This window comes from Strix aluco, chromosome 2 (assembly GCF_031877795.1).
Source record: "Strix aluco isolate bStrAlu1 chromosome 2, bStrAlu1.hap1, whole genome shotgun sequence".
Lineage (NCBI taxonomy): Eukaryota > Metazoa > Chordata > Aves > Strigiformes > Strigidae > Strix > Strix aluco.
Genome location: NC_133932.1, coordinates 13,388,710 through 13,402,904, shown reverse-complemented (window position 1 = coordinate 13,402,904; position 14,195 = coordinate 13,388,710). Strand labels below are relative to the sequence as shown.

The following is a 14,195-nucleotide window of genomic DNA, read 5'->3' as shown; positions in this document are numbered from 1 at the left end:
TAGCACTCAGAACCAGGGCAAAATGTCCTTGATGCTTTGCTTTTTGCTGTGTTGACCCTAAGTATTTTTTTTCAGAAGGCCTCACCTTCTGGCCGTACCATTATTGTGTTTCTCTGCGAGTGCTTTAATAGTGGCTCATATCCACTGCAGTACAGCTAGTTTTAGTATTATTTCAGTATTATTTTAGTATTAATTTAGTATTATTGCTGCTGGGGACTTAAGAGTTGCCTGGGAAGGCCATGGGGTATTTTGCACGATGCTGCCTTTGCAGCACGCAGATAAACCTGTCGGTTTGTTCCAGGCTCAGTGGCAGTTTCCTGTACAGCCATGAAGACACCACAAACTGCCCAAATTTCCCAACCTTAAAGCAAAAGGATCAGCTCTCTCCCACTCCCCCTTGCTGTGCTTTTAAACTGTTTGTGAGTAGGGATTTTTTTTTTTCCCACATGTGTAGTAAATTGAACTCTGGAGTGGTGTACAAACCTGGGTTTGTAAGGTTCATTGCTTGGGTATTTTTTTTAATCAGGCCACAAGTGGAGACCTGTGTGATCAACCTTCAGAAGGTTTTCTCTGAGTGCTTGTGCTCTCTAGGTCCTGACCCTCGGTCTGCAAGAAGGCCCAGTCACCCACACTGAGCCCCCCTGGGCTTCCTGGCACTTTTCAACCCAGCCAGACACTAATGGAGGAATGTCTGCAGGATTAGAGTCAGCACCAGCATGAGCTCTAGGTAAGTGCGTGCCCTCCCTCGTGTTCAGACGTGTTCTTGTAAACTGAGATTTCAGACAAGCGAGTGAAGACATACTTCAGTTTTATTGTTGTTTAGGCATGGATAGAAACATTAATTCTTTTGCGCTCTTGGTTCTTGAAACGTGCCTATAGTGAACTCGGAGCAGTGAAAAACTCAGCTCCTAGGACTGACGATTTAAAGTGCATAGGAGATCTAGCAGAATCCCAAAAGATGAGGAGTAGTTGTTATTCCTTTTTCATAGCTGTGGAAGTTGAAAGACTTTTTGTCTTCTCCTCTCCCCCGTATTTCCCAGACAGTGGTATGAAAATTTTCAGCCCTTCCCTATGCTTTCCCTCATGATCTTTGGAGGTTTCTTCTCTGTATTTAAGAACTATTTGTAGTGTTATAAAGAAAGACAGATGATGTTTGCACACTCCTTCACAGGACTCTGTTAAAACTTTTCCTGTTTAGAGTCACGCCCATTGCGTTGTTGGTTTTTTTTTTTTAAATGTTTATCACTTGGCAGTGTTCTCGCACCAAAAGAAAAAGATATATTTGTATATAAAGTAACTTTTTTGTGTGTTCACGTTTTATTTTGGAAAAACAGGTGTTTAAAAATTTTAGAATTTTTTTAACAAAATTCTAAAAAGAAAAAAATCACAATATTTACAGAGATAACAGAATGGCTTAGCCATGCAAAACAAATTACTTTGGTTTTTCCCCCATTTTACTTTGGTTTAAATATTGACCAAGATTATAATTTTTTTTCCTTTTGCCAAATAAAACAGTAACAAATCAAACTTTAGAGGCATATAACAGGATTTCCCTCTAATATTTTATACAGCATAGAGTTTATAGGACATCTTATGTATTTAATCCATGCCAATGCACTACAGGAAGCTTTTATTAAGACATCAGTCACTACTGCCCAGACATTTAACATTTTACAAATTTACAAGTAACAGTGTTTTCTTCCCCCTAAATAATGCAAAAGTGGCAAAATACATTTCCTAACGTCCATCTTTTTCTTTTATTTATTTATTTATTTTTGCCTACCAGTCTATAAAAACTTACTTTTTCCCTGGATATTTGTAAATGGAAACCTGATGTTCTGCTTACTCTGCTGTTCCTCTCTATCAAAACTGCCCGTTGCTTTCTTCCAGAAACTAACCTTCTGCATAAGATGAAACTTCTGTCCCTTAAGTACAACTTTCTATTGGCCCTTTACCCTAAAACGTTTTCTTATCACTACCATTCTAAAAATTCCCTCAAGCATCAAACATGTTTATAAAGTTACAAACTTGAATGTAACTAAAGATACATAGACGTTTCATTGTTACAATTATATGTACTGTTTGATAAATTAGGTACCAGTTAAAAACACTAAAATTATCTCAAGGTGCATTCAATATCTGTAGCATAGTTAACAAAAACACACAAAAAATATATATATATTCTATTTTTGTGGGAAAAAAATGCAGCTTTGATATGACCACTTTTTAAAAAAAGTTTACAATTCTGACTGGTATCTTTCTGAAATGAAGAAAAGGTACAGTACTTTAAGGCAGCGGATAACATAAAGGAATCAAAATTAACCCAGAATTCCAGTCCCTTATCCTAATTCTAATATGAAAGACGACTGATAACGTATCAATAAGATGTGTGTCTTGCTCTAGAAGAAAAGGATTATTAGCCACCGTCTGTACATAGGCTAGGAATTTTTCATTGTGTTCCTTGCTCAATACCCAGACTTCTTCGTGGAAACTCTTTGTTCCCTTTCTGGCTGTTTAACTTTGCATGGTTTTTTAAATGTTCACTTTTATTAACAATTTATTTTTTTCTTGTCACAGCTGTCACCCTTCCTCTTCACTGTGATTTCAAATGTGTTTTTTTACTGTGATTTCAAAGAAAGGAGTTTGACATTTTCCTTTAAGACAATCTTACATTCTAGGTACTTGCTACAAAGCAGAGGCTTCACTGATAACAATCAGAATTAGACATGTACCTGCTCAAAGGGTGTCATAAAAACAATTGAAATAAAACCATTACACTATACATCAGATTAACAGCAACTCCCAGAACAAAGCCTTACAGTGTATAAAAATAGCTACGTAAAAAATTTACATAAAGGCAAACAAAAAGAAATCTTCAGTGCAGACATTTACAAAAAAATATTTCAAACAGAACACAACATGGTGACCTATTATCATGGCTGTTGCCAAAATTAGTTTGTGGGTTTTGTTTTTTTTTTTTTTTAGCTTGAGATAATTGTGTCTAAAATCCTTTGAAAACTCGGTAGTATGATCTGTTTAATACTTGAACCATGAATAGCTGTCACTTCTTTGTATATGTTTAAATACAATCCACGTTCATGCTTCAATTGGTCTATATGTATTCTCTGAAAATAGGAAAGATAAAGCCAGTTAAACATTTCAAAATATGTGAACCAACAAAACTACTCAGTATTTAACCTTCAAATAGACAGCTACACGAATAGTACCTTCTTCTGCCATTCAATGATGAGAATACTTTCACAATAAGAATAGCTGTTGCAATATTGTTCCTGCTAAAGCCAGTAAGTCTACCTGGTAAGTAATGGATTTATGTCCATTTCATTTATGTAGATCTACTGATCTGAAGAAATAATTAGAGTAAAAGATTGCACCGAAGGCACATGATGTTATTGAACTTCTATGTTCAACAAATACACCCAGCTGACTTCAGCTCCATCTAATCACCTCAATATTGCAATGCCGCAGAAGGTACCAGGTCCAGAAAAAAAATACAAAACAAGCCCTAACTGAAAAAGATTACAGAATTTTCCCATAGAATTGCAGTAGAAACGCTGGGTATTCACACTGCAACTTTTTTAAGATTCAAATTTATTTTCCACTTTAAACCATTCATAGGGCATAATTTTGGGATTTCCAATTCCCTCTCTCAAATAGTAAAACAGTGATATTGCTAGCAAAGTGCACACAGCAATGCTCCATCTCTTTATGTACTTTATAATCATTCCACCAGTGAATTCTGAATATTTAGTACAAAAATAGTGCCCCATACCTTAAAATTTCAGACAATACTAACATATTGGAATTATTAATAAGGAGAACTGGTTTTAGATTAAAAAAAAGTTTAATCTTTAAGTATGAAACGTGGCAATTCCACTCATAACACACCACCACTGAACACTTACTAGTCTCATTTTTAGGAACAGTTGATGATTAACCCAAGAAACCTCAATATGGTTAGCTGGTTTCCACACTGTTGTGCTACCACAGTGTTAATTTAAATGGGCTCAGTTGGTCAGAAAAATGGTCTAATATCCTACTCTGGGTGCTAAGGGGAGAGATGCAGCAGTGGCACATCTACGTGCAGCGGTGGTGTATATATATGTGAACACCGGGTGGTGCTGTTGGTGCTTTGTAATGCTGCTGTAATTCCAGACAGAACTTAGGCATCTACCTAAGGATTTGTGTAGAGTTTATTTTATACGGATCCTGGTTGGGGAAACTTTCATACCTGTTTCATTGCTACTAACTTAATATACAGTATCTCTTTCCAGGATAAAATCGATAATAGTGTGAGTATGTGAAATCTTGTGTAAAGGAATGATTTGGTTCTAGGGAAAGTTTCATGCCTTTTGCAGTGATGATAAATAAAGCTGACTGAAGACTTAGAAACTATTGCTTTCAGTAAGGGAAGAAGGTTCCTGTAAACATTTAAAGTCATAACTCAAAACCTTGTAAACTATACCTAAACACACTCTTCATATACATACATGCACACATGTATACCAGTGATACATTATACAAATTTGTATTTTCATTTCCCCAAGTATGTGGTTTAAAATAAAGCCATGTGCTAAGTTATATCTAAGTGTCAGGCTTTTTTAATAAGCGTGTATGCAGGTATGAATTCTTAACCAGCCAGGGGCTGAGCCTGTCTGTCCTGATAGAGCACCACGCAAAACTGCTCCGCTGCCAAACCTCTGCAAGGGGAGCAACGGACTCCAAGCTACCACTGTGGTCACCAGACACAGATCGCTAGTGCGAAATGGTGGACAAAGATATGTGAAACGCTGCAGTATGAAATGCTTACCTGGAATGATGACTGACACATTTTGTCTCTTAAGTTTCAGATTTATGATTGTTTTCTTCTAGTTTTTTGTTTTCTTCTATATTTCCAAGATCTTTGTCTACATGTTTTGATGCTGTCCTATAATGAAAAAATAAGGTCACTTTTGCATGCCTACAGCATTTTGTTCCATCCTCACATTAACGACAGTGTCTCCTCCCCTCTCAGTAATACATAAAACTTTTACGAGTTCTGTTCTGAGTGGAGCAATAGGCTTGCATATGTCTGTAAATAGACCAACAGCACCAGTTCCCCCACTGGCATTAGTACTGCAGGGAGTACTGCAGTACGGCTGGGCATGTGTGTTTTACTTCTTGAGGAATTCAGAATTATTACATTTAGTAAGGTTAAACCAGTTGTGCAGATCCGTGTTTCTTGACAAATTAATTGTGTAGCTTGTTTCAGTAAACAAGAGTTTGCTTTAAGGCGTACTAAAACCTTGCAAGTGTGGCTAAGATATCTTGATCAACATAGCAATCTTTTCTGTACTTGTACTAATTGACTTTCAGAGCCTGTGCCAAATAGAAGCTCTTTAAATGTGAAGAAATTAACAAAAATTCCGGCAACACCGAAAAAAACCCACTCTGGCTTCTGGATCTCTGCTATCTATGACTGATGAGCTTTGGGTAAAGAAGAGATTGTGTAAATGTTTGAGGGGGGAAAAAAAAGAGGTATGCTTCATTTAAAATAGCAGGTCTTCCTTAATGCAAGTAGTGGAGATGAATTAATGAGTTAAGTGCTTAGTTTAACTTAGCACAATAAAACCACTATGCCATTCATTTAACGTGTGAGAAGCCTCACTGTCTGCCAAGGTGAAAGATTCCTGCAGTGCTGCGATAACATTTCGAAGGCCACAATTTTTAAAATGTAAATGGGCAAATGTGTTTGAGTGGGACAAAGTAAATCCCTTGTGTCAAAGCAGATTATCGTTATACGCGTTTTTCTCTATGGATAATTTGTTTCCCCTACAGGAAAGTAACGTCTGTTGTGACGGATTCATGCATATGCTCACCCTTGCTTCAGGGCAAAGACCCATAGTGACACTGACTTGCAAAATACAATGAAGACACAGGTTAGCAAGATAGTGTGACATGTCACGCTGACACCATGCAGGTATGTACCTTCCAAAACCACTGACCTGAATTTTTCACTAGTGGAGTGTTTCTGTGCACATCCTCCATCTGAGCAAAGGCCGCTAGCAGTGGCTAAGCACTACGTAGCCTTGAACAGTACTGTTAAGACAGCACGGTTTAGTTCGTGTCTCAGAAGAGCTTCTGATGGGGTGCAAACCCACCTAACCCTCAACACCTCCGGGAGCGCTGCGGAAACGCTGCTCTCTGGGCTGGGGAGCAGTGTTTGAGGTGAAGTGCCAGGGGGTATGGGACTCTGGGCCCTGAATCTCCCTGATTACACTGAATGGGACCATTCCAAAAGCTTTTTGATTTTAGAGTAGATTATTTCCTGGGTGGGTATAAGCTTTAGTGCTTCAAAGCTGCATTTACCTTTTACTGCTGGTTTTAGAGTGCCTGGTATGTTTGTGTGGCTGATGGAAGGTGTCTGTGCTGAAAATCCACTTACTGCAAAGATGTGAACTCCTGCTTATCACGGGCAAATTTAATTTTAAAAACACTGAGACTGTATCATGAAGTAACTTGTTCTACAATGGTAAATTTCTTTTGTCCAGTAACTTTCTACTTTCTTCTGGTATTCAAAACCTGAAACACGTGATGTGCATAGAAGGAAAGGATGCGAGATGAAACGAAGAAGAAAATTCAGTGCTCTGGTAGAGATTGACCTTCTGTGACCTTAATAACCTTTCACAAATCTCTTTAATCCTAGTAAAAAAGAAACACTCCCCCAAATAAAGAAAACCCTTAAAAATTAAAAAACTTTTTTTTTTTGGTAATTAAAAAAATGTTTGGTTTAGGTAGAGCTCAGGATTTGGCTTGTTATGTGGCTAATGAGTCTTTTCCATAAATAAGTCTTACAAAATTGGAGACAGTAGGGAAAGAGATGAAAAGCTGAAAGAATCTGGACTCAAGCAATTACCTGAGCTGAAATGAGTTGGAGGCGAGAAAGCAGGATCATGCACGTCTGCCCTCATGTAGCTGTGTATGTCTGCTCTTGGAGACAAGACAGTGGACTGGATAGACTATTGGCATGGCTCAGTGTGATCCTTTTTTTGGCCTCTTATCAAGAGTTTTACAGTGCCCAAAGCAGACTGAATCTCACATGACCTGACACTTAACAGCAGAGGGAACTGTAATGAGCATTACTGGTCTTTGATTAGGTTTAAATTATTCAATGACTAAACCTGGGAAATTCTGCAGTGCGATCAAGGTTTTGATTTTTAAAGTGTTCTATTTTAGTTCTGCATTCAATGAAACTGTTCCCCTCACCAAATGTCACCTCTATTTTCCTAAAGCCAAAACAGGTGAAAATGGGAGATATAAAAGGCAGCACTGTGACTTTGAAAGAGGCAGGTGATCCAGAACTCTTCTGGAGGATGGTATATACTGCTTGCTTGAAATGAGAGCAGCAGCAGTTTTTCATGTCTGACAATCAGATGGATTTAGATTCTCAGTGCCTGAGACTGAAATACAGCAGTTTTATTCTGGTGGTTCAGTGATCTTGCTGACCTTTTTTTTGTTGTTTTTTTTTTTTTTTTTGTTCCCCAAATAAATACTGGTATCGAGGCAGACTGACCACCTCAGCACAAGCAATACTGCTGCCTCTTTTAGTGCTATCTAAACAGTGTTATTAAGAGACAGAAGAGCAATTTTGCATTGAGTTGCAGCAGTGTGATCCATTGGCAGTGCTCTGCCAATAGCAGAGGAATAGCCGACCCTGGCATGGCACCAATCCTCAGGGCTCGACAGACGTGGCCTGGGTTTCTAACAGAGAAATGGCTCAAAACGTGGTTTCCATTGCTTCCTGAGGTGACTTGAGGCACAGGACAAATGGTCCTTTGCTAGCTCAACATTCAACAACAGTTGTTCCTTAGTTTTTTTGTGCATTAACTCCTGTCAGCTTTGCTACATTTGCACCTCAGGAGTGACATCTGAGCAGCTGGGCAACACTGTCGAATGGACAGAAATATTCCTAAGGATTTGCCAAAAAGGGCAAGACAGCCCACTTTGCCCAGACCATCTCACACACTTTAATGTTATCTACAGCTCCACAAACAAAGCCCACACCTTAGCATGCTCTGGTCATGTTGTTCTGAAGAGTGAGAAGTTGGTTGTATGAGTCTACTTATGCCTCTCAACTGTTTTTTTTTTAAATTCATTTGTAAAACATGGATCATTCTGAGCTCTTGCTAAAATTATGACTCATATTTTACATTTATCTGTGCTTGCTCTTCAGGAAAATAATTATCCTCAGGGAATCCTAATCAAAATCTCTCTGTAAGTAGTACCAAAGTGAGACTTTTAGCTTTCTTTGGAGTGTGTGTGTGTGCGCTGAGGGGCCGTTATTTTCAGGGATTTTGTTTAGATACTGTTCATAGCATTGTTCTTAATATAAAGAACATTTTCCATCTCAATTGTCTTGCCTGCTGTAGAGTAAATACAGTCTGTGTATAAATGACCCAGAAAGTGTTGGGTTTTAATTGCTGATTTCTTTTAACCTCCTCACAACTCTAGGCCTCACCCTCAACACTCTTCAAGGAAGAAAATCTGCAATTCTCTTGTCCTTGTTACCCAAGCTTGCGATAATGACAGGTAAGAGAATACATATCAGTGTAGTTCTGGGTGCTGAAGCAAGAGCCACACATTTTATTACAGCTTGCCTTACTTTTGAAAGGCATGTTAAGACACTCAACTGCACTGTTGCAAAATATCTTCTAGGAGCTAACAGTCTTATACATGCAAATCTGGGGTATCTGCAACCTCTCTTACTATCCCAATCTTGCCTTCCACTTCCTCCTATTATTTTCAAATGTCCATCAGTAGGAAAAAGGCAGAGATCTTACAAAAATATTTCAGTCATCAAGAAATGAGTGACCATTTTTTTTTTAATTCGTGCCACTTTTGTGACATGAACTGACACTTTCAGAGATGTTTGTAACTTTTGTCTTTTCTCTGGAAGGGAATTGCACAAAAAAAACCCACAAATGCTGAGTCTTGTTCAAAGCATACAGCAAGTTTCCTACATATTTGGCCTGCCACATTTAGATTCATATGCTTATTTCCTGTAAAGTATCAGAACAGCAGAATTGTTATGCTTCAAATGTTCAATTTCAGAGAAACTAGTAACATTCTTGATTACTGTGACCTAAGAAGAATTTCAAGAGTTCGGTGTGCTCTGAGTATGAACAATCTTAAGACTGCTGTTGTGCTTCAATTTGCCCAGCTGAATTTTCCTTCACTGCATTTTAAACCACTTTAACCTTGATCTAGCCTCATGTGACTTGAGATTTGTGCACCACCATATCCAAGGAGCAAAAACGGGACAAAGGCCCAATCTACATGTAAAACTTCTGTGCCTGCAAAACAGAGATACAGGGTGCTGGATGCATTCATTTCTTTCTAAATCTTTAATTTCTGCTGTACTCTCAGCTGTTTCTGCCAAGGTGAAAATTTCATATATGAAGGATTTACTGAAGATGGGTGTCCTAGAATCACTCAACTGAGGTCTGACACAAACTTTTTAGAAAGACTCTGAAGTGCTAAGTTATATTCTGTTTGGTGCAAATTAGTTTAAAATATCCTTTTTAGAAAAAGGAGAAATCTGTAGAACAAGTCTTTGGCCTTCTGCTCAGATGAAGGAGAAACATGGCATGCTGGGGTAGGTAGCCTCAACTCTTTATAAGTGAGGGGGTTGGTTGCAGGATGTGGAATACAGATGAGTCCCTGATTTATGGGATAATATTCATAGTGAAAAGAATATGTGGCAATAATCAGCTTTTGCATCAAGTGGAGCTGAGGCAGTGAATAACTATATAAGTGATTTATTGTGAATATATTCCAAGGCTACAAGTATAATTCCTACTTAGTGTGGATGACAAGACAATAGAAGATTATACAAACCACAACACCAATAATGAAAAAAAGTAATGTTTTTCTTGCCTCGGCAGACTTGGAAAGTTCTGTGCTGCTGCCTTCTCAGACTTTCCTTTGGCGTCACTTTGGGGATAGAGATTAGGTGAGTTACTGTTCAAGGGTGGGTTCAAAAAATAACTACTAACTGTTGGCCTGTATGGAGATGGTGGGATTGTGATTAGACACGGATTGTGTCTAAAGGTGTAAGGTGCTTTTTGCAAGGTCTACTTGGATTTCTACATTATAATTCGTAATGAAAACTGTCAGAATAGGTACTGACACTCTGCTTGCTCTTGCAAGTACAGCGTGCAGAAAGCAGGGAGGATAACAACAGATCAACTTAAATATATGCTGAGAACGGGAGATCGTCAGTGATGATGCATCAATTAAGGGTTTCAGAGGCCAGCAACCATGTATCAAATATGGAGACTATTATTTAACTATAAAGGGATTTTTATCTTGTTCCCAGTGAACCTGTCTAATCAATACTAGCTCTAATTCTTACTCTAAGATTGTAGAAGAGAAGCTGAGCATGAAGTGTTGTCCATGTTAGAATACGCTGTATCCTATCTTTGAAGCTGAAAAAGTTATCTTAAGTCATAAACTTAGCAAAGGACATGCTATATTCTACAATTCTTATCTCTCCCCATGCTACATAATGGCACAAGAAAAGATACTTTACCTTCTCTGCCCTCCTTATACCCAAACCACCTCTTCCAAAAAAAAAACCAAACCAGTGAACCAGTTTCATGATCCCACATTCTCATATTCAAAAGCAAAAAAGAAAATTATTCTAGACGTTGTTACACTAGTAGCAAAGTGTGGGAGGAGAAGCTCAACCCTATTATTATTTTTTAATTTCTACCAAAAGAAGCGTAAGCTCTGCAAAACAATTTTTTTCTCCTGTACAATATCTGAATGTGGTTCTGCACTTGGGTGATTTATTGCAATTGTTTATTTGAAAAACTACCAAAACCTGCTTGGTTATGGCTGGAGTAAAATCCTTACATTTTATCCAAAAAAAGAGTATTTTCAAGCAGATTGAGAACTCCTTGTTGTATTTTCCTATCAATGCTAACACATTTGTTCATAGTAAAATCCCACTGGTATATTTTAAATCTCATCTGATCTAATTTTAATGAAAGGTCATAGAAAGAACAACTGAACTTTTAGATTGCTTCTATACCTGTACCGATTTGTGCATGTTATACATAACTACCTTAATCTTCCCTGTTAAGAAGCAGCTGTAAGGAACCCTTCACAGAGCAAGCCTGCCCTCAGTTCTCCCTGGAGACAAATGTATGGGGTAAGGCCAAATGGCATACAGTCACAGCCATCTTTACAAGGATGGAGAAACATGGTTACTTTCTGAGATCATCCTGTTTAAAGCGAGCCTGTATGATAATAAAAAAATTTGAAAGCAAGCAGGCCTCCCTGGCAAATCCTGTTCTATGCATAGGATGGCTAAAACATAGATTTTGATGATAGCTTCTGGACTTTCAGCAACACAAGATCTATCTTTACCAATTTTACTTCAGAGCTCTCAAAGTATATATGAACAAATGAATTAAGGACCTCTCTTCTCCCTGAGATGGTTTAGACTTATTCTGTAATTCATTCCATTTTTAAAGCAAACGAGCTACCCAACTTCTAAATGAAGACAGTTTCTAGTACCAGTAAAGCCACACAGAGGTAACATCCCACAGTTAAGTAGCAGGTACTGTATTTAAGTGCAAGAATCAGCACAGACTTGGTTGTCAGGAAAGAGAACCTCATTACAGGTGATCTATGAAAAGTCTTGGAACCCCACCTCCAGGAGGTGAGTCCTGTAAAGCATTAGGACAAGTCGCTCAGAGGTACCAAGTTTCCTTTCTCTGTTAAATGCACCCACTGTAACAACTTTTCCCCACTCAGACTACTGGAATGCTGCAGGAGGGAAAACAGGTAAACATACATTTCTGCTTATCATTATTCTTTTTTCAATTCAGTATCAAGTTTTCCATAAATTCTTACTTTGATTTCTTCACATAGAGCCAGTAGACAACACCTGCAACCAGAGCAGCCAGCAGAAGACCGACTACAATCCCCACTATTAGCTTTGCCTGGTCATTAACCTTTTCGCTATTGTCATCTGAAGCAAAGAAGAAAAGTTAATGAAGTGACCTATGATAAAGTAAACCATTACACCATTTCTAAAGAATTTCCATCAGAAACAAGAAAAGGGGTCAGAAAGTCAAAATTAAAAAAAGTAGGCATTTTTCTTAAAACACATTTAAAGATTCAGAAAGTCATGTTCTTAGTCAATCATGGCACCAGCTATTTCAAATCAAGTCCAACTTTGAGGGACTGTGGAAGTTGTTCAGTGATGTCTTGAACTGAGACAATCAACAGAAAGGTTTATGGAGATAGAAAACCATACATACCGTTTCTATCCTCTGGCTCATCGTATTCTGGAATACTTACTGAAATGAAAAATGTTAAAATTAAAGACAAAGTGTGTTGTTCCTGAACATCACCTTTAATTGGCTATTTACAGTAATGACAGAAACACTGAAACTTAATGCAGTGTTTGCCAAACAACATGGTAATTAATCTTATATTTAAGCAGAAGTGTTTCCTTTGTAACTATAATATATCCAACTGAAGAATCTTATTCAAAACCTGTAATACTAATCTACCCTTCCACAAACTGTAGCTTCTCAGCACCTTTCGTCATTGAAAAGTGACATTTGATCAAAGCCCCATAGGGCTGATTTCTGTTCTGAGTCAAGTCATACCAGTAAACTGGAATTTGGGGACTAAAAGATGATGTTAATTTAGTAACAAATAAAGACTTTTGTCTATAAATAATGTATTATTTGGCAATATTTTTGTCCTATTATGTTGTAATATTATTTTGTAAGATTATTTACTTTTGTAAATAATATATTGCATACATGAGATAGCTAGCCAAGAAAGTCACGAAGACTAAGTGACTTCATCCAGAAAGCTATCAATAAATTTTATGTACTACTGATCCAGAGCGGATTTACAATTGCTTGACTTAAGACAAAAAGGTTAAATATCTTAGTATCAACATTACTATGCAGACCTAGTCTTCATACAAGTGTGAAGTGTGGGTACTTTATGTGAAACTGTAACTTTAAGGTCTTTAGAAGACACTCACTAGCAGAGACATTCAGGGAGGTCACAGTCCTTTCTAGCTGGTTTTCTGCAATGCAAGTTAAAGTCACATTTTCCTCGGGAGCAATTACAATTTTACTGGAAAATTTTCCATTAACGTATTTGGTCTCCTCTGTCTGAAAAGGTAAAAAATGAAGATTAGTATCCTTGAAAAATGCATTACCTGTATCTACACACTGAAAATGTTCAGAGGGAAATTACTTTCAACTAATATTTCAGTGTTCCAAACAACAGCAATAGAAATAATGCATTATTTTATTAAATGGTAATGTAAACACTTTGGCCACGATATCCAGTTATAGCTACATTTGGTATAGTGTGCACTGTCAGACCACTGATAAAGATGCATTTTTGAGAAAGTTAAGCACATTCTATACTTGCTTTTGCTTCTTTTGACTATTTAAATAATATTCCAAGTGAAAAAATTCTTGAAGAAAAACCCAAAATCGAATTCCTAAGGTCTCATTTCTTTCCCTCTTGCTGTTTTTCATTTATGTCTTCATAAGGAAAATAATCACGGTAAGTTTTCCACTTTCTAGCTTTCCAAGTTGTTTCACACTAAGCATTATTTTGCCAAAATACATGTATTTAGTAGTACTTGCAGTATCTGTGCCATAATAGTGATGTGAAGTCGTTTCATAATTTTGCTGTATGTCATTCTTAGGTTAATACAATGTCCAGAGAAAATTATTTTCAATCATTTATATAGTTTCAAGACAATACCTGCCATATAGCTTCAAGTAAATGGACAAATTTTGACGGCTATACATAGTTTCTACAGGATTGAAGCAAAACGTAATGGAGTAATGAAATCTACAGGAGTAATTCCAGTTTCCAACTGCTTGTATAGATGTCTTATTTATTTTTCCTGCTAAGGCAAAATGTGGCAATGCCTTGTATGTGATTTGGTAATCAATCTGAAAATACTTCAGTTTGCTTATTTTCCAGGTACTTTTCCTGCTGTATACGAGTACTCCTTATTTCTCCCCCAGGATGACTGCATTATGGTTCTATTTCCAGTGAGAAACAACAGGTATAACCATACAAAACCAACTATAAAAATCAGGATAAAAACTGCAAAGCCCGTAAGGAACTATATTGACTGT

At 37.4% G+C, this 14,195-nt stretch overlaps 1 protein-coding gene across 1 annotated transcript in view; it reads right to left on the bottom strand.

Moving 5' to 3' along the window:
- Window positions 1-791: 791 nt before the first annotated feature.
- ALCAM (activated leukocyte cell adhesion molecule) overlaps window positions 792-14,195 on the bottom strand; it is a 128,782-nt gene continuing 115,378 nt past the window's right edge. Inside the window, exons 12-16 of the mRNA XM_074811466.1 lie at window positions 13,073-13,201; window positions 12,330-12,368; window positions 11,920-12,037; window positions 4,829-4,945; window positions 792-3,125 (exon numbers count right to left, since the gene is read on the bottom strand). Of these exons, the coding sequence (XP_074667567.1) occupies window positions 4,858-4,945; window positions 11,920-12,037; window positions 12,330-12,368; window positions 13,073-13,201 (374 nt within the window). The 3' untranslated portion in view covers window positions 792-3,125; window positions 4,829-4,857. The remainder of the gene's footprint in view (window positions 3,126-4,828; window positions 4,946-11,919; window positions 12,038-12,329; window positions 12,369-13,072; window positions 13,202-14,195) is intronic.